Raw genomic sequence first — 24,099 nt, forward strand, 5'->3', positions numbered from 1 at the left:
TTTTTTTAACATAGATTGCATTATTTGTTTCAGAGATACAGATCTGTGATTCAACAGTCTTGTACAGTTCACAGCGCTCACCATAGCACATACCCTCCCCAATGTCTATCACCCAGCCACCCCATCCCTCCCACCCCCCCACCACTCCAGCAACCCTCAGTTTGTTTCCTGAGATTAAGAATGCCTCATATCAGGGAGGTCATATGATACATGTCTTTCTCTGATTGACTTATTTCACTCAGCAGAACACCCTCCAGTTCCAACCACGTCGTTGCAAATGGCAAGATCTCATTCCTTTTGATGGCTGCATAATATTCCATTGTGTATATATACCACCTCTTCTTTATCCATTCATCTGTCGATGGACATCTTGGCCCTTTCCACAGTTTGGCTATTGCGGACTTTGCTGCTAGAAACATTGGGGTGCACGTACCCCTTTGGATAGATGGGGGAATCTTAATCTTCCTATCCTGTGTCTAGCAACGTTAGCTGAGGTGAACCAAAACAGCTATCACCTTATCAATGAAAACACATACCCCTGTATAGAACGCAGTTACCTAGTTACCTATTTCTCTCCTCTTTTCCAAAAGCTGCATCTTTCTTCTTGTGTCCTTTTACTTGTGAAACTCCTACTTTAAAAAAAAAAAAAAAAAAGAGGAAGGAAGGGCTTCTGAGATCTGCTCTAGAAGTCACAACACTAATGATCATTTATTAAAGCCTATATATAGTAGGTGCCTGGCTACCCATTACAGAGACTTTATTTACTTCTCTCGACCCATCTTATAAAGTAGATGTTATTATCCCCGTTGTACAGCTAGATAATGAGGTTCGGGGAGCTTATGTAACTTGCTCAAGCAGGTCAGAAGGCCAGAGGTGAAGTGAGGACTCGAAGACAGCCCTCTCACCAGAGCCCGAAACCAACCAGCACACGCACCTGCTACATCCTGAGACACTCTGATGATTCCACTCCCCGGTGTGGCTCAGGGACAAGCGACCCCGAGTTCACCGGTCCTCCCACTTGACAGCCAATAGAGTAAAGCTGCCCCTGATCAGACTGGAAGGTGGAGGCATCGTCCCAAGAACCATTTTCTCTTGACGATTCAGTCTGCAAGAAGCGTCCCAAACTGACTTTAAACTGAAGCGCGCGGAGCCCGCAGTCCAGCCCCGCTCCTCGCACGAGGTCACCGAGATCCGGCCAGAGGACGCCTGGAAACCTCTGGGAACGGAGGCGCGGGCCGAGCTCCGCGCGCGGCCTCTTTTCCGGGAACACTCAGCCACACCGTGCTCCTCGCGTTTCTCGAAAGAACCTCAGGCTTCCGACCTCCAGGCCCGCACTCCCCCGCCCGCCCAGGGCGATCACCTTCGGCCACAATCTTTCCCTTCCGCCTCTTGGCCGCCGGAAGTGACGCACCGGAAGCGGCTTCTCTCCCACGGGGGCGGGGAAGGAAGATGGCGGCCCCCAGCAGCCGGTGAGGAGAGAGGAGGACACGGGGATCCCGGGGAGCGGCCGGACTCTTGCGTTATGGCCGCATCCCCGCACACTCTTTCCTCACGCCTCCTGACAGGTACGGCACCCGTCCTTGGGCACGACTTTGGGAAAATTCTCATCTAGTTGCCACGTGCAACGCCGTGGTTCCAGCTGGCTGCAACCTTGGGAGCCCTTGGCGAGGTCGGCAGGGCACCGGTGGGGGGAAGTGACCTCTGGAGCAGCCTGAAGTGAAGACGCTGGGGAGCTGGGGTCTAGTCTTGCAGGGGGGCCCCAGTGGTCCGCACCGCCTCCGTGCCCCTCCCCCGGGACGGTGGTGTCCGGGGCTGCTTTCGGTTTCCGAGGGGAGGCTGGTGGAGAGGATCGAGTAGAACCTTGGGGCCCCACGAGTCTCGTGGTTTCTCAGAGCCCCAGTTCCTAGTTACAAGGGTAAGTTACTTGTAAGCTCCCTCGTGAGGACTGGCGAGCGCTTTGCCCTCCCTCAGAAACCTTGTTCCAATACAAAGGGTTGTGCTGACAACGGTGATGTACGATAAAGGTAAAATGATACAGGTGATGACAACTGTAGATAGTGGGCCACAGTCCCTCTCAAACTTTTGGCTTTCTTCCATCAGCGTGGGCCCTGATAGCATCCTCCCGCTAAAGGCCCTGTGACGACTGTGTGTTAAAGGTGGTAGGTGCTTCCGTGCCTAGGTCTCAGCTCAGGTGGCACCTTTTCGGAGATGCCTACCCTGACCACCCTATTTAAGGTGCAGCCCCCTGCCCCTCTTTTCTCACATCACTCTTATCTCTTTCCCCATGGTTAGCATAGTCTGTAATTGTTTTTGTTTTTGTTTTTAAGATTTTATTTCTTAGAGCGATTGAGCATGGGTGGGGGGAGGTAGGGAGCCCCGTGCAGGGCTGGATCCCAGGACCCCAGGGATCGTGACTTGAGCCACCCAGGCGCCACTTAATTGTTTATTTATATACAGGTTTATTATGTGTTTCTCCCAACCCTGTGAAGGTTAGGGACAGTTCCTCTCTGGCTGGCCTCTGTGCCCCTAGGGCCCAAAACGGTACCTGGTCTGTACTGTTCACTCTTAATAATTGTTCGTTAATCCTATTTGTCCATTCATTTCAGAGATTAATTAAAGAAATGTTAAAGAGGAGGTGGGGAATTGTTTTGCCCTCGGTAGTTTTGATGATAACAAATGGCTGTGTGAGGAATGTGTTGCTGGTGGTCTGAATTGGAGATGGGTAGCAGAAGCCAGGGACTCCTTTTTGGTCAGATCCCGCTGTTGGGTCTCACCTGTCACAAGCTCTCTCTGCAGTGCCTAGCGATTTTGATCACAGTGACTCTGTGAAACTCCTTTCTTCCTTTTCTCTTATCATATTATTATTTTATGGGTCTCTTTTGGCTGTGTAATCTCAGGGCATATCATTTGTGTTTTCCGGAGTTGAGTTTACTTATCTGTAAAGTGAGGCACTTGAACCAGATGAGCTCAAAGTCCCTTCTGGTTCAAAAAGAGGGGAGGAGCGTGGGAAGTGGGAGCAAGTGGAGATGAAACAAGATTGGCCCTATTTTAATAATTGTTGAAGCTGGGGAATAAGTATTGGGAGCTCATTGTATTCTTACGTTATTGTCTACGATCGAAAGTTTTCATAATGAAAAGTTTTTTTAAAAAGGTCTGTGATTCCTTTTTCTGTCATCCCTGACTGTGAGTGTTCTTTGATCGTGACCCTAGGCACTGATTCTCAGAGAGCTCATCCTTTCTTAGTGCTTGAATTGCTACCTCTGTATGGAGGTTTTTCCAGTGTGCGTTCCTCAGCCTAACTGCTCTTCTGCCTTTCAGTCCCAAACTCGCGGCTTCCTGTAAGAACAGTCTCACTTCACTGCTCAGAGTTCCCCAGTTCCAGTAGTGGGCTGCATATGGTTTGGTGCTGGATCAGTCTTTTCAGTGCTGGTACGAAGACAGTTTAGCTTCCTGAAACAGTGAACACAATTGCCCAAAAAATCTGCTAGTAAGTGGTCTGTACAACCTGCTATGATCCCCTTGAAAGATCATTACAAGACCTGATAGGGAAGCACCGTGGCAGGAAGGGGTGGAAGAAAGGCAGAGTGCGACCATATTAGGTATCTGGTGGTTGTGTCTGCTTAATGCAAAGCATTTTATTGCCATTAAAAAAATTCAGAACCTACAGTTACACGTCTGTGCACTACATTCTTAAAAGCTCTACCATTGTGACTCAGTGTGACGTTGAATGGTGGGTATGGTCACGTTAACAGATTTTTAATGTAACTCTTGTAAGCTCTGGGTATCTTCAGACCGACATTTGTTATCCAGGGCTGAACTGTCTTTCAGTTTCTAGGAACTGATTTATAGAAATGGGACATGTTTCGCCTAAATGAAGTGTTTTCATCATTTGAAAGTGCAGTTTCCAGCTGGTTTCTTTTTTTCCTTACTACTATTCTGTAAAATCTCAGTTTGACCCACTTAACCTTGAGAGATATTTTCCGAGGTGGTTCTTTCCCTCCCAGCAACTTGTATTTCTCATTGGACCAAATGACCTCAAAATTTGAAATTAAGGCCCAAACAATAAAACTTTGATGTTTTTTGATGTAATCTTTTATGTATATTATTTTACTTTATTTATTTATTTGAGAGAAAGAGAGTGTGCACATGCACACGAGCAGGGGGAGGGGCAGAAGGAGAGGGAGAAGGAGAAGCAGACTCCCCACTGAGCAAGATAGCTCACAGGGTTGGGGGGGCTCAACCCCAGGACCCCGGGATTATGACCTGAGCCGAAGGCAGATGCTTAACCAACTGAGCCACCCAGGCGCCCCGACATAATCTTTTAATGTTAAAATCCTATCTCCCCAAAGAATAATGTCAGGGCGAAAGAAGGAAAATTGTACACCATCAAACAAAACAAGCAAACCCTTGAGTATCAGGACTCATTTGAAAGGAAATTTCAGAGGACTGATTTCAGTGCTTATTCCCTCCTGTACTATGCATGTGCAGGCAACGCATATTCCCGTATATGGAAAATAAGCATTTCATAATTAACTGAGATTGGAGAGTATGATTCCAGTGAAGAAGTGACTTATCTCTGGTCTACGATAATTGCTGTGTATTCTGAGGGGCACTGATACTTCCAAGTAAGTTATGTAGTTGGAAAATCTAGGCAGCGAACATGATTTCCATGTTGCAGAGAAAGCACTCTGTCAACTTTTGTAGCAGAGGTGAGTGGAGAATCTCTGCCCTCAAGGAACCCAAAACTATGATGGTGGAAACAAATGGAAACAATTGGCAGTAAGAAGTTCCATAAAAAAGAGTGTAAAGTGACAGAGTAATTGAAAAGAGACTTTGAAAATTTGACAAGCAGAGAGGGGAGGCAAGGCATGGCCAGCAGCGAAGCATCCACAAAAACGAACAAATTGTGTAAAAGTGTGGTGGGCTTAGCGGAGAGTGATCAGTTACGCGTCAGTTACGAGTACGTTTCTGGGGAGTAATGTCTATCCTGGGCTTCCCAGAGAAAACCCCTCCATTACAACCCATCCCTGTGTTGCTAGGAGAGCAATTGGCGGTAGGCTTGATGACCCTGGAAATGAGTGAAAGCTTAGGAATTACCCTATAATTGCATTTGCTCGGGGACAATATGTAGTAGAACACGATTGTCTTAAAGTGGCCAGACACGGCAAGAGAAGATGCGTGAAGGTGGTGGAGAATGAGCAATGTTTTGGGTCGTGGAAGCCATGGGACCATCGCTTCCATGGCCTTACACGGAAGCATTGGATTCGTTGTTCGAGAGGTTTGGTTTGATTAAAAGTCAAATTCAGACCACAGCTCTTTTGCTTCTTCCTGCCTACGTTGATAGAGCCAAACTTCACTGAGGACTATTTCCCCTCCCTTTTGGTTAGTTGTCTTACCCAGCATGGCCAAAGTATTAATCTGAAATGTATTTTCCAGTTTACTGTCACTGAGAAAACCTGTGTTTCTCATTTTCCACTATTTTAAAAGTGACTGAACTGATTGTTTTATATTTTTCTCAAAACAGTCTACAGTGTGGTCATTTCAGCACTTCATATAATAAAAGTATAATGATTCTGAAATGAAAAATTGCCCTATCCCTGCTGAAGAATTTACACTTAGTGAATCGAGGGGATTCGTGGCAGTGATGCACAAATCCGGTCAGAGTTCTGACCCTTCACACGTCCCATTGCTTATGGTGGTGGCCAGCTTTGCTTCTGGGTAGACGCAGTCAGGTTTTGGTGAGAAGCACTAATCACGTGAACCTTTCCCTTTTCTCCATACAGGTTGGGTAGGAGGATGTGTCTGGTATCTACAAAGAAGAGCTATGCAGGAGTCCCCTCACACATTCGTGCATCTTTTCAGGAATGTCAATAAGCAGTGGATTACATTTCAGCACTTGTCCTTCCTCAGGCGCATGGTATGTTCAGAAGACCATTCTCACTCGGCTGCTGTCTGCCTTTACTTTCTTTGTATGAGGGAATTTGAGAAATTCCTATTAAAAGAAGAGTTGTAAGAAGTACTGCTTGAAAAAGACTTTTATTTAGTGTCCTTTTGGCGTTTATCCAAAACTTTAATTCCTTGTTTTGATTATTCTTAACTAAAACCAGAATAGTCCTGGCATTGGAGGTTAAAAGTATGATCTTGAACTTACTGATTAAGTTTGGAGAAAGATTGAAAACTTCTGGCATATTTTACCTAGGAGAAAATTAGGAAAAGCTGAACTGTTATCATATATCTCTTTAAATTCTTTTAAAGTTCTGTGAATATATCAATGATATAGAAATAATTTCTTTAACAGTGTAACCTTCCCGTTTTCCTATATCAGCAGTGCATCTAAAAGTCTTTTAAATGCATGCGCCTCTGCGTAGTTTTTGTAGCAAATTGAGTTTTTAGAATTTGCTAGGCATTTTTTTTAATTTTTTTTATTGCTGTGTTAATACATTACATCATTAGTTTTTGATGTAGTGTTCCACGATTCATTGTTTGTGCATAAAACCCAGTGGTGCACGCAGAACGTGCCCTCTTTAATACCCATCACCAGGCTAACCCATCCCCCCACCCCCCTCCCCTCTAGAACCCTCTGCTAGGCATTTTATAGTGGGCATTACTCGTACATCCTGGTCCTCTAGGTTGGCTCCATGATATTGTGGGCAACATGGTAGCTTATTCCTAATTACCAGTAAGGACATTTGCCATTAGTTAGAAAAGTATAGAATGGAGATAGTTAAAAACTCATAATTATGATGCAAGCCTGAACGGTTAGCAAGTTCATGATCTCAAATCTGATTTGACACTTCTCTTTTTTTAACTCAGAATGCCCACTTTAACTTAAAATGTAAAATTAACTTAAAATCTTAATGAAACTCATTATTTTGATAAGGGATTTACATTTCCAGAAATGTTCAGATTTCTTACTTTGGGGATCAAGGGTAATGGGTATTTAGAAGAGAAACTCAAGTATGTATAATGCCTTATGTGCACAGAATTCTGGGTTCATTCATGAGTTCGTAATTCCTTTCTAGAACTAGTGTGTGTAATTTCAAGTCTTTGTGACATAACAGAAAAATCACTTAACTGGTTGTCAGAGCAGGTGGCTCCGAGGACCAGGGCCACTTATAACTAACTGCTTGTTGACTCTTGTCAGTTACAACTAACTAGTTGTTGACTCTGTCACTTTATTTCTGAGCCTTAGTTTTCTCTTCTGTAAGTTAAAGAAAGAGATACTGATAATGATCCGGCTTCTTAAATGGCCTTTAGAAAAGCACAAATAAGATATATACTTTATAAACTATGAAGATCTATATTATGTAAAACTACACAGTGCCTCACTATGTTAGTAATAGTTAACTGCTGCTTGCTAGTAAGCAATAGAGACTGCCAGACTGTAAAGCTCACGTTCTTTCCACACACACACTGCTCTAACGTAACTGAGCCCTGAATTATACCCTACTGCCGAGCCCCCCTCTGCCCTGTTTGCCTAGAAACGTGGAAAGTCAACAGGTTGACTTGGGCTCTTGATGTTAGAACATTTTTTCACTGTATTTGGTGGGGATCATGTTGGAGATCATGCTGGAGGGAATAAGAAATTTATTTTTCTTTCAAGGAACTTAAATGTCCAGGATTTTCTAAACCATAGAATTAAAAACCATCACCGAGGTGTCAGTTATGTTCTCTATACCTCTTAATGTAGTGATTTCCATGTAACAGACACTTGAATATTCATTAATTCAGCATGTATTTACAAAGGTACGGGAAAATCCTTCAAGTGCTGTAACAGACTGATGGGAGGAGTTACCCAACAGCGGTGTAAGAGCACTTTGGGCCTTGGGTTTATAGTAACATGTACTTTCCTTATTTAGTATGTCACACAACTGAACAGGAGCCTCAACCAGCAAGTAAAACGGAAGCCAGACCCTGTGGCATCTCCTTTCCTTGAGAAAACATCTTTGGGTCAAGCCAAAGCAGAAATCTGTGAGATGAGACCTCTTCCACCCCCCAGCCTACCGTTATCCAGAAAGCCAAATGAAAAAGAATTGCTCGAACTGGAATCAGCCTCCATAATTGAAGGCTCACTAGATGCGGGGAAAGAGATGAAGGACGAAAAGCACTGGAAAGAGATGAAGTTGCAGCTGGATGATTTGCCAGGAATTTTGGCGCGGCTGTCCAAAATCAAACTCACAGGTACTTTATTTTTCTGATACACTTAGGTTCTTACTCGAAACTTTATTTTTAGTTAAACGAAATGCTAATTTTAGTACCGCACCAAAAGTGCTATCTTGAAACTATTGATCCTCTGTTAGTATTTTTTTTCTCTCTTCAATTTAATTGGGATTCAAAATCAACTTTTCTGAATTCTGTTTACACAGAACTGTAAATAGTTTTGCGGTAAACATACCGTACTAAAATTAGTCTTTTTTGTTTGTAATTAAAGTAGAATGCTTATCCTGCTTATACCCTTGTCTTTTGTGTTCTTACGCCTACTACCCTTTAAAGATGGCAGTGGGGTAATGAGTTCTGTTTGAGTTCTGAAAACAAAAAGGCCTGCACGCCTGTGGCCACTGGGTCTCCGAGCACACCGCTGGGTTTTGCTTCTTGTAGGGCCTCTGGGATTGTCGCAGGCATGTGGGGATTTAGAGTGCATCTCTGGAAAAAAGGTCTGGAACCAGATTGTATGGCCTCAGCCTAGCAAACTGTACCGAATTTTATTGTATGCATTGGGTATTAACCCATAATTATGTCATTCGGTTGTCACCGCCGTCCGGTGAGTCAGGCAAAGTTTTATGGTCATCACGCCATCTCACAGCTAAACTTAGAAGTAGCTTCTGGGCTAACCGTGTTCAGAAGGTATGTTCTGGGTCATCCTGCAGCTTGAAGACCCCTTCTCTCCATTTCTTCTTGGACGAGAATAGGGAGAAGAAATACAGCAAGGGAATAATAAAGTTAAACCAGGTATTCTTTGAGGAAAGAAGTGGAAAGCAATGTTACTGAGTCAAAATTGGGAAATGAACAATGAGACGAGAGGCTTGGGAGAGTAGAGAAGACCAGGGAAAGAGTGGTGTGTGTGTGTGTGTGTGTGTGTTTCAAGACAGTTGAGCCTGAAATCCAAGGTAAAAGGAGATGAAGCAGGTAACTTCTTTCCTCAGTGACCAAAGTCACTTAAAGAAAATCTTTTTGGGGGGTTGGGGGGGGGTAGAAAACAGGCATAGGGAGTTTGCCAGATAGAAGAATCATAGTAAGACTTACTTAGTGTAACTCCAGAACAGTGAGGCTAATTCCAGGTGGCATCCTTGAAAATTATGGTAGCTGAGCAAGGAATCACCACATTTCAATGAAAAGTTATCTTTTATCATTTATCATGTTGCTGACATGGTAAGAATGACTGCAGATACGATCGTAAGGATGTCACCCCGAAAATGAGTCCTCTCAGTCTGAAGGCAGCGGAATTGACCTCTGTCAACAGCAGGAGCTGCTTGCTTTGTGTGCATCATCGTTGACCGTGTGTTCATGTCCGTATCTGCCTCTCACTCCGCAGACTGCTTCTCTCTCACCATCCCATTCCTGGCGGTAATACCAGCATTCTTTGCTTCCCCCAGTCGGGAAACCTTAGCATCATCCTTAATTCATCGCTCTCCAGTCACCCTTCATCTCTAGTCCAACATCCAGGTGTTAACACTGGTGTCTTTTGTAACACCTGTGCGATTGCTCATCCCTGTTTCTGAAGCTGCCATCCTAGCTGAGAGCCAACACATAGGAGCCCTCTGGTCACTACAGCAGCTCCCAGCTGTTGTCTCTGCCTCTCTCCTCCTGCTTTACCAATTTTCCTAAAACACTGCTTTCACATATTCCTTACCTACTCAAGAGTCTGCAGTCCTTCCGTATTGCCTCCTGCCTCAGCTCTGCCTGGCTTTAGAGGAAAGTTGTGATCTTGAGTGATCAAATTCTTCCCCATAAATAGACTGCCCCTCCCAACCCTTTCCCCTACCCTGTCCTGCCAATTAGGCTAAGCCTTCCATCCACCATACCCATCCCTCCTGCCTCCGTGGGAGACCGGTCTGCCTCTTTTATATCTAGTTAGAGCCTTTCAAGAGTTCTCCATTAAGCCTTCTCTTGCCTGCTCTTGGCCCGAGTCTCCCTCTCAAAATTTGGAATATGGCTTTGAGGTCCAGCAAAACTTGAGTTCAGATCCTGGCTAGGACATTTACTAGTCAAGGGAGCCTTTGGGCAGTTTCTCAGCCTTGTTGAGACAACTTCCTCACCTGTAGAGTAGCAACAATAATAAATCCTCCAAAGAGTTAAATCACATAATGCACTCAAAGTACCCAGCAGCGGGCCTGACACAGGGAGCACCTCAAAGGTTAGTTTCCAAATAAATACAGGTAAACGTTTGCTTGTCTATTTAATGTATCTTCCCCTAAGATGTTCCAGGCCAAAAATCCTGCCATCTCCGTGTTGAGTATTTGTAGTCTGGAGTCCAGTGCTTCTCACTTCGTAGAGGAAACATGATAGATTGAAGTCATCCAGGTGGGGCAACTGCTAGGAAAGGGGGTAGAGAAACCCTGTCCCTTGGGGACGAGATTGTTTGGCTTGAGAGAGAGAAGGGAGGAGGGAGAAAGAAGGCGACGGAAGGGAGAGTGGCCATGTTCAAGTAGCTGTCGCTCCTGTGATTTAAGGGAACAGTGCTGCTGATGTCCAGGCGAGAGGGCAGAACAAGGAGATTGCACGTCCAGCAGCATGGAGAGCTCTCAGGAGAACGATGGGATGGGAAATGGGCTGCCTCTTGAGGAAGTGGTCCTTGTCATTGGAACCATCCAGGTAGAAGCAGATCATCTTTGAGGGAAGTTGAAGGGATTCCTGCACTGTGTAGTGGGTGGAACTAGATGATACTAAGAGCTGGCCTCCCTTCAGTATTTGTTGGGTGTCTACCCTGTACCTTTGTGCAAGATGCTGAAGATACGGAGATACATGATTTCTTTCCTCAAGAGGAAGCTGATCATCTGGTGGAGGGGGGATTTTGTAGGCATACACATATATACAAATAAAACAGCTGTGGTCAGACACCTCTGCATTTCAAACCCTGAAGTTTAAGTAACCTTTGTGATCTTGGGTCATTAACCTTAGAATGCCCAGTTTCTTTATCTGTAAGATAGAGATAATCGTACTCACTGTATATCCTCACTGTGAGGATTAAATGAGATAATGCATGTGAGACACTCATGTGCCCAGCACCTGGTAGGTGCTTAATTAGCTATTATTAATACTATTATTCGTACTGTGTCCATATTTAGGGCAGTTGGTGTTATGGGTGTTGTAGCAGTTCTATGTGTTAAGGCAGAGTGGGGACCCAGAGAGGTGAGTGTTGTTTCTGCCTGTGAAGGGGGCTGAGGTGAACGAGTGTTTACTAGGTGCAGAAGGCAAGGACTGTAAGCAGAGGGAGAAGGCTTTGCAAAGGCAAAGAAGCTGGATGCATCCTGGCACATTCTGAAAACTGCGGATACTAGGAGTCATTAAGCTGGACCTGCCTGTGACACAGAGGAGACACTCACTGAGAGTTAGGCAGGGCCACAGTACCATGTTGGCATGCATTTCATGCTAGGGAGTTTGGCTCTTATACCCAAGCAGTGGGAAGTTCTGGAAGGTTCTTTGGAGGAACACACAATCACTTTGTGTTCTGTCTCAAATATTTTTTTTTAAGTGGCTGAATTAGTACCTGATTATTATAAACTTATTGCAACGAAAATTCAAATAATACAGAAGCATGTATCTAAAACTGAAAAAGTACGCTTTCCGGCCATTCTAGGTAAAACCCCTGCTTGAAATGTAGCCTCTTCTATATGTGTATGATCTAAAGCCATGGATATGGTTGTACATTTTAATGGAAATAGGATCATTACACACACACACACACACACACACACACACACACACACACACACACACACACACACACACACACACACACGGTTCTGCAGCTTGCCACTTTCTCTTAACAGTATAGCTTTCACTGAAAGTATTTGCCACTGTGTCCCCTTCCATTATGTAGAACTGCCATTGTTTGCTTACCTAGCCGTCTCCGGCTAAATGTGCAGGGTGTTTCCAGCATGTGGAAGTCTGATTCCCTCCGTATTCTGTGCTTATGCATAAGCAGTCTCTACTGGTTTTGCCTCTAAGATAATGGAAAAGGATTTTTATGTGTGTTAGGTTTCATATTTTAAGTCATGATGGGATTTAGCATCTTTTTCTCTATTTTGATCATTTGTGTTTTTTCTTCTATTGTTTCTTATACCCTCCGTCATTTCTTACTGATATTTTTTTGTGATGTTTTGTTGTTTTGTTTTGTTTTGCCCCACTGAGATATTTACCTTTTAGGTGTTCAAATTATTTATTAGTTGGTTTTGTTGTTTTTTTTTTTTTAATGCTTAGAAAGATTTTTTTCTGCCCTGTGGTTATAAAAGCATTCGCTCATGTTTTTTCCTGGTACTTTTCTATTTTTATCATATTCTCTAAGGTTTGGGGACCACGTTGAGTTTAGTTCCACAGAAGGAATAGGATTGATTAAGAGATCTGTGGTAGCGGCATCATTGAGCCAGGGGTGCCTGTTTTTGTAAATAAAGTTTTATTGGAACACAGCCATATCCATTTGTTCTGTGGCGATGTCATGCTGCATCAGTGGCGGAGCTGAGTGACTGTGATAGAAAACGTACGGCCTGGAAAACCTGAAACACTTCCTCTCTGGCCCTTTAGAGGGAAGAACTTGCTGAGCCTGGCTATCAAGCATGGGCCAGTGAGAGGCAAGCGTGAGGACCAGCACACCAGTTGGCGGTCAGTTGAGACTTGGGCTGCACTAAGGCTGTAGTGGGTCAGGAGGAGGAAGAGAGAGAGAGAGAGAGAGAGAGGAGGCAATAGAATGAGCAGAACCTTACGTAGAGATGGGGGAGTGCTGGGAGGCCTGAAATAAAAGGTTAGGGCACAGAGCCGCAGAGAGTTTGGCTGCCACAAAGCAAGCATTCTCCAGGTCTCTGGGCCACGTGCTCCCTGTTACCCTCCACCCGACCCACTTCTCTCAGAGAGAGCATAGTGTGGTGACCTGTGGTCCAGAGTCCCTGCATTCAGATCCTGGCTCTTACAGTGACCTTGAGCAAGTTCCATAAAAAAAGTAAAAACAACTCTGTGTGCCTCGGTTTACCCACCTGTAAACTAGCTAATGATATCTACTTCCAAGGGTTGTTCTGAGTATTAAATGGGATAAAATTTGCAGACTACATAGAAAGTGATAGGTTAAGAGCTATACACTTGTCTCGTAAAAGACAAATTTGTTACCTAGGTGCTGCCACAGGCATTTTGAGTTTGAGATGATTATCCCTGCTCTAGAAAAACTTCCAGCTTTCTGATATGGATCAACGGTAGTGTGAGGCTGAAGAGTCTGAACACTGAAGGAAGAAACAGGTTTGGGGGGAAGATGAATTCAGTTTCGGACTCGTGGATTTTGAATATCCCGGTGGTGAGGTTCAGTGGGCAGTTGGCTGTGGAAGACAAGAGCTCAGATAGAACGTTGGGCTGTAAGACTGGGGGGTCTTCAGCGTGGCGCCAGCCATGAAGATGTGGTAGTGAACAAAGTTGTCTGCGGTTGGTGTGTAGTGACCAGAACAGAAGACCAAGGTCATTTGGGGTGCATCCCCTTTTAAGGATTGGGGAGAGCGTGTAACGGAGCCTGCAAGGAACTAAACAATCAGAGAAAGTGAAACAGGAAAGGGCTTAGTCACAGAGGCCAAAAGAGAAGACACGGTTCGTAAAGGAAGTGATGAACATTTTTTTTCTTTTTTAAGTAGACTGCACGCCCAACATGGGGCTGGCACTCACAACCCTGAGATCACGAGTCGCATGCTCTCCCAACTGAGCCAGCCAGCCGCCCCAAGGAAGTGATCAACACTTAAATGGTAGAGGTCTACTAAGATGGCTGGCCAGAAAGTTATTTTATTTGGCCAGTAGGAAGTCAGTGTTGCCTTGACTGCTAAATCAGGAAATAATTGTCAATGCTTCCTCTTCTTAGAGCCTTAAATGAGGTACTTGAAATGATTCATTTAAAGTAATTCCTTAAGGTTTATTTTCAGAGTGCTTACTTCTTTGGGAACAGAAGGGAAGTATGGTAATTGGTTTAGGATCCTTTTTTTTTTTTTTTTTGGTGGGAAGCCACACCTTCCTGTCCTGCATCCTGGCTGTTGTCATGCTTTTCCTTTTACGTACCATGTGGTGTTGTATATCAGAGCAGGCATTCCAGCTGCAGGGTTTGATACTGAAAACATGGTGACTGAAATCTAAGGCAGTGATCCAGTTGCTCATTTAATAGTACATAACGTGTTAGAGCGTGTGCGTTGACTCATCGGTTCCCTCACGTCGGCGTGCTAATGAGCATACGCCGCACTCGTGTTCACACGACGCTTCCTGGCCCCCATCCACAGGGATCCTGGTCCTGTAGGCCTGGGGCAGGACCCCGAGGTCTGCATTTCTGACAAGCACACCAGATGATCCGATGCAGGTGGTCCTGGACCACCCTTCAAGCAAGTGAAGTAGGTGTTGGGCAGGAAGAGTGCCGGGCGCAGACGCCTTGGTCTGCTGGATGTGGGGGGCACTGACCCAGTGAGAGCAGAGCAGCCCCTGCTACTGCCGGCAGCAGGAAGAGCCAGCTGGGCAGGATCTGGACCACACAAGAGATGGATGCAAAGCAAGATGCACCGAGGAAAACGGGAGCAACAGCCTCCGCTGCAACCACAGATGGAGAAGTCCCAGGGCAGTAAATTTCCCCTCGTATCATTTTCTATATTCCCTGCCCCAGGTTTCTGGATGAGCTAATTGAATTAAAGTCATTCCTTCTGCTTATTCCATTTAAAGAGGCAGCACCCTTTGGGTGACCCCTACCCCCTTATTTGACCTTTTACCTCCCTCTTTAGTTTATTACTTGAATTCACACATGCCTTGGAGTCAGCAGGATTTTTTTTCTTTAAGAAAATCCCTGGTATCTATCAATTGATTTCTTTTGGACTCTTAACATCTTGGGCAATTCATTTATAGCTAATGATAGCCGAGGCAGAAATATCTGAGAGTCAGCGATCACTTTTATGGAACTAGTCTTTCTTTGCCTCCCTTGGTTTATAGCTGTAATATACCAAGGATAATTAACTGTAGAATAAGTGAAGGGCCATACAGTGATCCTACTTCTGTTTCATTTGTAGGATATCAGGGTAGCAGCAGATGGATGCCTTGACATGCGTGCCAGGATCTGAGCCAAATGTTTGCTGGTGCTATACCATTTAAGGATTTTTTTTTTTTCTATGAAAGGAAGTAAGACTGAATTTATAAAGAAGCAATAATAATGTCTCCCTTGAGTTTCTCTTGCCAACTGAGCTATTTACAATATGTTTTTGGAGTTTGTTGCAAGGACCACACTGGGTTGGAGAAATTTTATTGGGGTTAGGATCATAAGAGGCTTTGGTGACTCAACTGAGTTTATACTCAGTATGGGTCAATAAAAAGCAGGGTTTTTTTTTCTCCCCCCCGCCCCCCACCAATAACATCTGTACTGAAAAGCTACAGCATACTTTCTGAGACCAGAACACGAAAATAGATTGTTTGTTAGAACCAGTAATTATGCTGTTGACAGGACTGATACAAACTAGAGTCTATCAATGTATAGATTTTTTTCCTCCTAGAGCCTAGAATGCTTTTTATTAAAAGGAAAAAACCTCACAAGAATAGAGGATACAATTTTATTGTTTTTAAAAGTACACTTACTCCAGTCTTTGGCTCTCAGATACTATATAACGAATCTTTATATTGATTGAGTAGAATTATGATTTCCTGGCTTTTCATTTATATTTTGAAATAATTGCCTTAATGACATGCTTGTAAATGTTAAAATAGTATCTTTATTAATTGTTTACTTTTAGGAAACAAAATGGAAAATACAGATAAGCAAAAATGAAAAGAATGTAATCTCCCCTTAATTTCTGCCTTTCAAAATAATAAGCATTTTGATGACTTTGGCATACTCTAGAACTTTTTTTCTCTACATCCTATTCATACATATTAATGCATACATAGTTTCTGATGTGTTTGTTTTATAAAAACGGGGTCATAATACACATTTTGTTCAGTTATTTGCTTTCTGCCCTCAATAGTGTGTCACAGACAAGCTTCCTCATCCCTATAGTGAAATCTGCCTCCTATTTTTTTAAGATTACTTGTACTCCATAGTGTGGATACATTGAATTTATTGACCGATTTCCTTTTTAATTGATATTTAGGTAGTCTGTAGCTTTTACTACTAGTAATAATGATTTTTAATATCATCGTACATCTGTCCTTGTACACATTTATTTCTGAAAGAGGCTTAGACATGCACTTTTGCTTTTTTTTATTTCTTTTAAAGATTTTATTTATTTGAGAGAGAGAGGGAAAACAAGCAGAGTGGGGAGGAGCAGAGGCAGAGGGAGAAGCAGACTCCCCGCTGAGCAGGGAGCCCGATGTGGGACTCGATCTCTGGACCGTAGGATCACGACCTGAGCCAAAGGCAGACGCTTAACTGACTGAACCAGCAGGCGCCCAGGATGCTTTTGCTTTTAATGGGTAGATAGCATGCTGTTGCATGGCCGTATCATAATTTATTTACCACCTATTCCCTTTAGATTGTTTTCAGTTTCTATTATTACAAATGGTGCTGTAATATCTCTGGCCATTTTCCTACAGTAGGTGCCTCCAGGGAGCCTTGCTGAATCAAAGGCTATGCAGACTCTGGAAGTTTTTATTTTTTCTGGCAGATTTCTCTTGAGAAAAGTTCCACCAGTCTGTGCTATTATCAGATTAACCAACCCTCTGTACCTTCCACCAACGAATGCTAGATAATAATACACTTTTAGAAATAACTCTACCTATTTGGTGGGTGAAAAATGGCACTGGAGTGTTTAAAATCTGTATTTTTAACTTTATGATTTTATATTTTCATTTAAATATTTCCCTTACAGGAAATGTTTTACAGCCAATGGTATAAGGTGGAGATACCCAGTTTTTAATAAGTCATTAACCAGTGTTGAATGTCATACTCACACATTTAAGAGTTTGTGAAATTCTGTCCCTGGTGGACAAACCTCATTGCCCTTAACCCCAAAAATTCTGTTAGTATTTTAATTGGTATTTCTGCATGTTTACAGATTAATTTGGGGATGAATTGAGATCTTTACAGTGTACATCATCCTCGTTTATCCAAATCTTTTATGTCTCTCAAGTTTTATAGTTTTCTTTGAATAGACTGTTCTTACTGATGATTTTGAAACAGTAAAAAAATATATTTTCAGTTGATTATTGAGTTTTTCAGGTAGTCAATCAAGTGATGATCAGGTTGTCTCCTTTTTCATATTTATACCAATTATTTCATTCTCTGGTGTAATTGCCGCTTTGTTCTGTTCCCTCCATTTGCTCTCCTCATTGTAGTTTCATCTTCGTTCAGAAGGAGCCCGTGAAGTGTGTTATGTTCAACACTGATTTGATTTGCTGCTGTCTGCTTCTTATTACCACTCCTGACTTCGAACGTTCTGCTAATGGCAGTTTCTTTTTCTGTATCCTTTTCTTAGCCCTTTTATTCTGTTTCATGGGGTTTGTTTTTTCTGCTTTGTCTACTCATCCTCCTGCTCTTCACGGAGTGCCTGTTATGCCCCAGGTGTGCCCTTCCAAGTGCCCGGGGTAGAGTGGGGTGAGGGCCCCCTGCTCAGGCCCAGCTCCTGGGTCCGACTTCTGTGGGGGAGCTTATACGCTGCTGGTCCTGTGGTGCATCTTCTTCAGAAATATATTTAACCTCTTTTTCTTCCATGCTATTTTTTTTTCCTTTTATGTTGTAGAATCCTTTTTTTAAAGCTTCCATTTGGCCCATTTAATCCATTCCTGAGTGAAGACGACTATTCCCGACAGTAGCCACACCCCCCAAAAGAGTGTAACGTCCAGGAGGACGAGTATTTTGTCTGTTCGCACATTCCTCTGCCCTCCGTGCCTCCGGCAACGCCTGGCACATAGTAGGTGCTCATTATGGATTGATTGAAGGAATGCACGGTTGGCTTTTTCTTCATCCCCTAACACTTAAACTTGGCATTGTTGGGACTTCTCTTGCGTTTTAAGCTGGAGGATGGAGGTTATCGGTTTACATGATTGGTGTAAAGTTCCTGTGGCCTGAGGAGAAGCAGAGGGAGCTAGCTACCAGCGAGGGAACTTTTTCTCGAAAGGTGTTTGCGTGGTGTTTTTGAAATCACAGCGCCAGTGTCTTGCTCCCCAAGTCTGGTTCTTGGTGTAGTCTGCCTCTTCCCTCAGCCTGGCCTTTTCTCTGGTGCTGCTGCCCCCTGAGCTGAAGAATACCCCCCCGCCAGGGTGTAGTGTTAGTGGGTGTCGTGTGATGCTGGATTCGATGTGCGGGAATGTTTCTGCCTTGTCGCCGTGAGAAGGATGTCAAGGCAAGGCCCGGCTTTCTTTTTGGTGTGACCACTTTTCTCTGCCTCTAACTCTGACGCGGCTGCCTCTATAAATATTCCTGCCGGGATGGGGAAGGGACTTTGCATAGAGTGGGCCCATCCCACCCGTGGCCCCCCTGCCCTCTGTCCCTGGCTCCCTACCTCTCCATGTTAGGAAGAAATAATGGGTACTGTCAGCCTTCATTTCCCGTATTTTTCTATTTCCTTATTAGTTGGTACGTAGGTACTCTAATTTTTTGCCACTCGTGTAACGAAAGTAGTAAGTCATCTCTCAGCAACTGTCTTCAATTGAGTTTCCTCTGTGCTATACTTAACAAATATTTCTTGAGGGTTTTAGTATATCCTCTCGGCCTAGTTTATTGCTGATGCAGGTTTTTCTCTGGTTTTTAGTTTTATTCATTCATTTCAGTTGGTTTCTGGTAGGGGTGGGCCATGAAGATGCCTTAGCCAACGTTCTAAGTTAGATGAAAAATACATGTATCTGGGCTATTCTGTTTTCTGATGATTTAATTGTTTTATATCGGTTCGATGTTGATTAAATTGATTGTAAGCATAAGATGCTATGGTAGATGCCAGAGGAACGTAAAGATAAGTTTCATACGGATGATAATCATTCTCAAAAAATACTGACAAATTTGGGGCGCCTGGATGGCTCAGCCCTTGATTTCTGCTCAGGTCATGATCTCAGGGTCCTGGGATCAAGCCCTGAGTTGGGCTCCCTGCTCGCTGGTGAGTCTGCTTCTCCCTCTCCCTCTCTCTCAAATAAACAAATAAAATCTTTAAAAAATATATCAACAAATTTAAAGAAGAGAAACAGGAAAAAAAATAAACAAGGTTGAGAACGGGCTCAGCTGCAGGTAACTGAAAACTTGGAAGAACAGTGACTTAAATAAAGGGTTTATTTTTCTCTTGTTTAGAGGAGTGTGAAATTATGAGTCTAGAGCTAGTGCTGAAGGTTGCTGTCAACATACCTAGGCTGCCGTTACTTCTTTGGCTTTTGTTCTCAAGACCCCAGAATGGCTGCCACCCCCCGTCGTCGTGCTGCACTCCAGGCCGAAAGAATGAAGAAGGGGGACTGTGTGGAAAGGCAGAAACCTCCTTACAAGACTTTGCCTTTTTATTTGGAAAGGAAAGCTCTTGATGGGGACTTCCCCTTAAGTCTCACTGGCCAGTACAGTACAAAGTGGCTACCTCCAGCCACAAGGGAGGTTGTAAAGTCTGGCATAATTCTTACAGAAGTGGAGCATCTAAAATCCAGCCCCGTCAACTGGCAGTAGCCGCTGGGTTGTGTCATTAGGCAGCGCAGCCCCTTCCAGGAAGAGGATGTAGGGCTGCCTGCCGCTCCACGCTCCAGTTTCCCCAAGAAAACCCAACGCCGCCCCATAGTCCGCCCGGGGACCGCCACTGCGCATGTGCGCTTCATACCTAGAGTATTTCCGCACAGGCCGGCTTGCCAACGTGACGTTGGCTTTCCCAGGGCTCCATCCCAGGACCCCGAGACCATGACCTGAACCAAAGGCAAGTGCTTAACCAACTGAGCCACCCAGGCGCCTCACAAGGGTGCATTTTTATCTGTATTTACACTTTGTGATTTTTATTGTGGTTGTTGCCATCACCTGCAGAATTTTGAACAGTTTAGCCTTTTAATTACAAGTAATCGATTATTTTACTCTATTGGAGTAGTCGAATGCTTTGTGGTGCCTGGAAATTGTTGTACCTGAACCAGGTGACTTTAGGTAACTGTGCTTGGTAGTCCCTGGGCCTGCTTTTTACACTGTCGCTTTCACCTGTTGTCATTCTGCACTGAAGTTTTTAACCTGCTACCTTATTTTGTACTCAGCATAACTGTGGGGATGGAAGATAGCCCTACTGTGTTACCCAGAAAGTTCACGGGACTTGTGAGAGCTTGGAAGCTCAGAGGGGCCCTTTGAGGACTCTACTGTGCTTTAATCTAGTCCCCAGCTAAGAGACTTTTTTTTTTTGTCTTTCAGATAGGTAGTGACCATAAAGATTATCAATGAGTCATCTATGAGAGCTCACAAAGTCAGTTTCACTTAAAGGGACAGCTGCGTCATTAAGGGAATTCTTCCATTTGTTGATTATCTTAAAAGTATTTCTAAGAGTCTTCATGCTAGAAAGTTGTCTTGAACGCGTAGAATAATGACACAGCCAGCATTATTGCATAACTGATCACTAGGAGCAAATGAAAATTTTCCGTGCAAAAGGTCATGATGCATCAATAGACGTATGTATGCATTTAGGTCCAGATACAAAGAACAAGTGAGAGGCCCATTTTATTGACCCGTTAACATGTGTGGCAAAAAATATTCAAATGTAGATAAACACTAAATCCTGTCAAAGTCAGAATGATAACTTAAATGAACCCTTAATCTTAGTTCTTTAATTTAAAGGTTTATCGTAAAATATCTGCTGTCTGGACACTGACCAACAATTTTGAGATGAAAGTGAGAAAAAGCTCAACTAACAGTCCCTTCTTGCCAAATTCATTTTTCAAAAGATAAAGTTCCACTTTTTAAAAGTTTAACGTACATCTGTTTTATGGAAAAGTTTTCTAGTTAATTACAAAGGCTGTAAAGTGTTGTTTATTAAGTATATTAAGAAGAAGTATTTCTTTATTGAAAAGGGGGGGAAAAAACCCTAAAAATAGGATGACAAAATAAAAAGCTTAGATGGTTCAAGGAAAAACTAATTCAGAGAACAATTTTAGGATCTCATTCAGTGTTGCATTATTAACTTAGATATAAACAGGTTTTATTTATGTATTTATTTAAACAGACCTGATAGATATTTCATTTCCCTTTTCTGAATGCTGACTGTAAATGCAAACCAAATGCTTCCTGGTGAATTGCCTTGGGGACCATACTTAAATGTTTCATTTTGGTAACAGTATTGCTCAATCAATTTGAAGTATGAGTTTTAATTTGGTCCCAGGATTTTTTGGGACTGGCTTTGGTCATTAAGTATATGGAAAAAAAGACAGAGGGAAACAGGAAGGCCCTCTTAAGGAAGTTCTTAATTTTGCCGCTGTGTTATTCAAAATCTCTATAAAAAGTCTTATCTTTTAACCAGAGCTGTTATGGTTTGTAATCAGTTATCCCTGATTGATATCCTTTAATGTGGCTGAGCAGAAAAATACCTTGTCTCTCATCAGCTGACTTTTCATCTGAATTTAGCAGTAAGCAGAAGAATTACCACCTTCTTTGATATGTGTGTTGGTAGAGGACTGTGTCAAGAGGTTCGAAGACCGCTGCCAAGCCAGGAAGCTTAAAAAACTCACGTGCATTAGAAATTGAATCATTTGAAGCTTAAGCTGTTAATAGAAACGAAGAGAGAGGAGGAAATCTTAAGTACAGCTATTAAGTAAAAACTACCCGCTCATTTTAAAATCAGAAAAGACTTAATTCCTGCCTCCTAATTAAGTTACATCATTTTGAACCTCGAGATCAGCCAACAGAACGGATTCCATTGCTTGGACACACGCATAAACAAAACCACGTAGAGGTTCATTAACTGCCTGTTCCTATCAGCTTTGTACATGCAAGAGCCTTAAAGAGAATACGTCTCAAATTTGTAGGATTTGGATTCCAGTGTTGCATGGTATCTGCTCTCAGGGGTAATGAGACATAGTAGATCACAAGGATAATTTGAAATCTGTAGAGAATCTCAAACTCTAATTTAGCCAGGGGTTTTAATCTTGTGACAAAATCTTTTACCAGAGTTGATAATTATCCAAATTGATTTATTGGAATTTTGTTTTTCATTTAATTCTTTAGGAGCCCATGCTAAAAAAAAAAAAAAACAAAATTAGTGAGGTTTTAAAATAGAGATAAAATCAGTTGGTAGATGACCAGTTTTTTAATACCATCCTTATAGTTATTTTTAACTGATGATCGCAGGAAATAAAGTGCCTTCATTATGCTTGTGCTCAAGGACCAGTAGTTCTCAAAGTATTGAGCCTTTAAAAAAATCTTCCTTCCTTCCTTCCTCCCTCCCTCCCTCCCTCCCTCCCTCCCTCCCTTCCTTCCTTCCTTCCTTCCTTCCTTCCTGTCGTGCACATACATACGTTTATAATGTTTATGCTATTGTGTATGAATGTCACATATAGCAGAAAAGTGAAGAGTTATTTGTAAATGAAATTCATGTACTTTTATACCAATGCACTGTGTTCATTTTAAGATAAGCATAATGTGTGTTTTAAAATAATTAAAGTCAAATATAAGTGAAAGTTCTCATGGTTTCTTCCCATGTCCCTGAGTTATCCATACCCTTCGTTTTTTTTTTTTTTGAAGTGTAGGGCTTTCAAGCTTTAAATACACATAAAAGCACTTTGGCACTGTAAAGTGCTTCACAAATGTAAGTTTTGTTTTTTACTATTATCATTTTTAGTCCACATTTATGGAAGGACTGCTCTCCAGTCACTCTCCTGGAGCCACAGAGAAATAAGTGGGGTCACAACATAGAGGCCTTCGGAGCTTGTAGGCAGTGTTTTGTTGTCTCTCCAAGTTCCTTAAGGCAATGCTTTGAAATGTTAAGTCTAAGCTAAGTGGCCAGAGACCTGTTTCACCTAGAATTCTAGAAAGCACATTTCAAGAATTACCAAGAGCGCCACTTACTAAGTCCTTTTTTGCTGGGCATTGTACTTAGTGGTTTTGGTACAGTGAAACACTAAGTGTGTCTCTTAAAGGTGTCATGTAGCATGGACAAGAGTCAGAAGTCAAGAGTTGTTGGTCCCTAGGAACACTTAGCTTGGGGAAACCAAGGTGGTGGGATCGTTGCCTTTGGGTGATTGAAGGATTGTGCTGAGAGAGGGGTCCTTTGGTGTCGCTCGAGAAGAGAGAAGCGACAGGGAGGTATTTCAAGGAAGCGGATTTGACTCAGTGGAGAGAGAACTGTCCAGCAGCTAGAGCTCTTCTGTACAGAAGGGAGAATAACTTCCTGTCCCCAGATTTGGAGAGCGCCTCCATCCAGAAGGTTGTCCCGGGTGTTCTGAGATCAGGACAGAGATTACGCTAGTTGACCCTAAGTTCCCTACAGAAGGCCTGTGCCAGAGCCTTCAAACTGCTTATCTGCACCTCTGTACTGTCCTTCCCAGGCCCTCACCGCCTCCCACCCAGCGCACTGCCCTAGCCTTTTCTTGGTCCTCTGAGTAAATTTTCCTCCACTGCAGTCCATTCTCTGCGTTGTTGATAGACTGGCCGTTCCTAAATGCCACCCTCCTCACGGTGTGCGCTACTTTTCTTTGCCTGCAAAGCAAGTTACCACAACTTAGCAGTTTTTTTTATTTTATTTATTTATTTTTTTAAAGATTTTACATATTTTTTGACATAGAGAGTACAGGCGGGGGGAGTGGCAGGCAGAGGGAGAGGGAGAAGCAGGCTCCCCACTGAGCAAGGAGCCGGATGCAGGACTCGATCCCAGGACCCTGGGATCATGACCCAAGCCAAAGGCAGACGCTTAACCGACTGAGCCACCCAGGCGCCCTACAAGTTAGCAGTTTAAAGCAGCACACAGTTATTTCCCAGCTTGAAATCAGCACAATGGTCTGGGGTGTGGTTCTCACCTGGCGTCTTCT

General features: G+C 43.3%; 1 protein-coding gene across 1 annotated transcript in view; it reads left to right on the forward strand.

Annotated features, from left to right (window-relative positions):
- Positions 1-1,416: 1,416 nt before the first annotated feature.
- LOC113907884 (protoheme IX farnesyltransferase, mitochondrial) overlaps positions 1,417-24,099 on the forward strand; it is a 126,846-nt gene continuing 104,163 nt past the window's right edge. Inside the window, exons 1-3 of the mRNA XM_027567593.1 lie at positions 1,417-1,565; positions 5,784-5,917; positions 7,860-8,181. Of these exons, the coding sequence (XP_027423394.1) occupies positions 1,523-1,565; positions 5,784-5,917; positions 7,860-8,181 (499 nt within the window). The 5' untranslated portion in view covers positions 1,417-1,522. The remainder of the gene's footprint in view (positions 1,566-5,783; positions 5,918-7,859; positions 8,182-24,099) is intronic.

The sequence above is a fragment of the Zalophus californianus genome, chromosome 16 (genome assembly GCF_009762305.2).
Source record: "Zalophus californianus isolate mZalCal1 chromosome 16, mZalCal1.pri.v2, whole genome shotgun sequence".
Lineage (NCBI taxonomy): Eukaryota > Metazoa > Chordata > Mammalia > Carnivora > Otariidae > Zalophus > Zalophus californianus.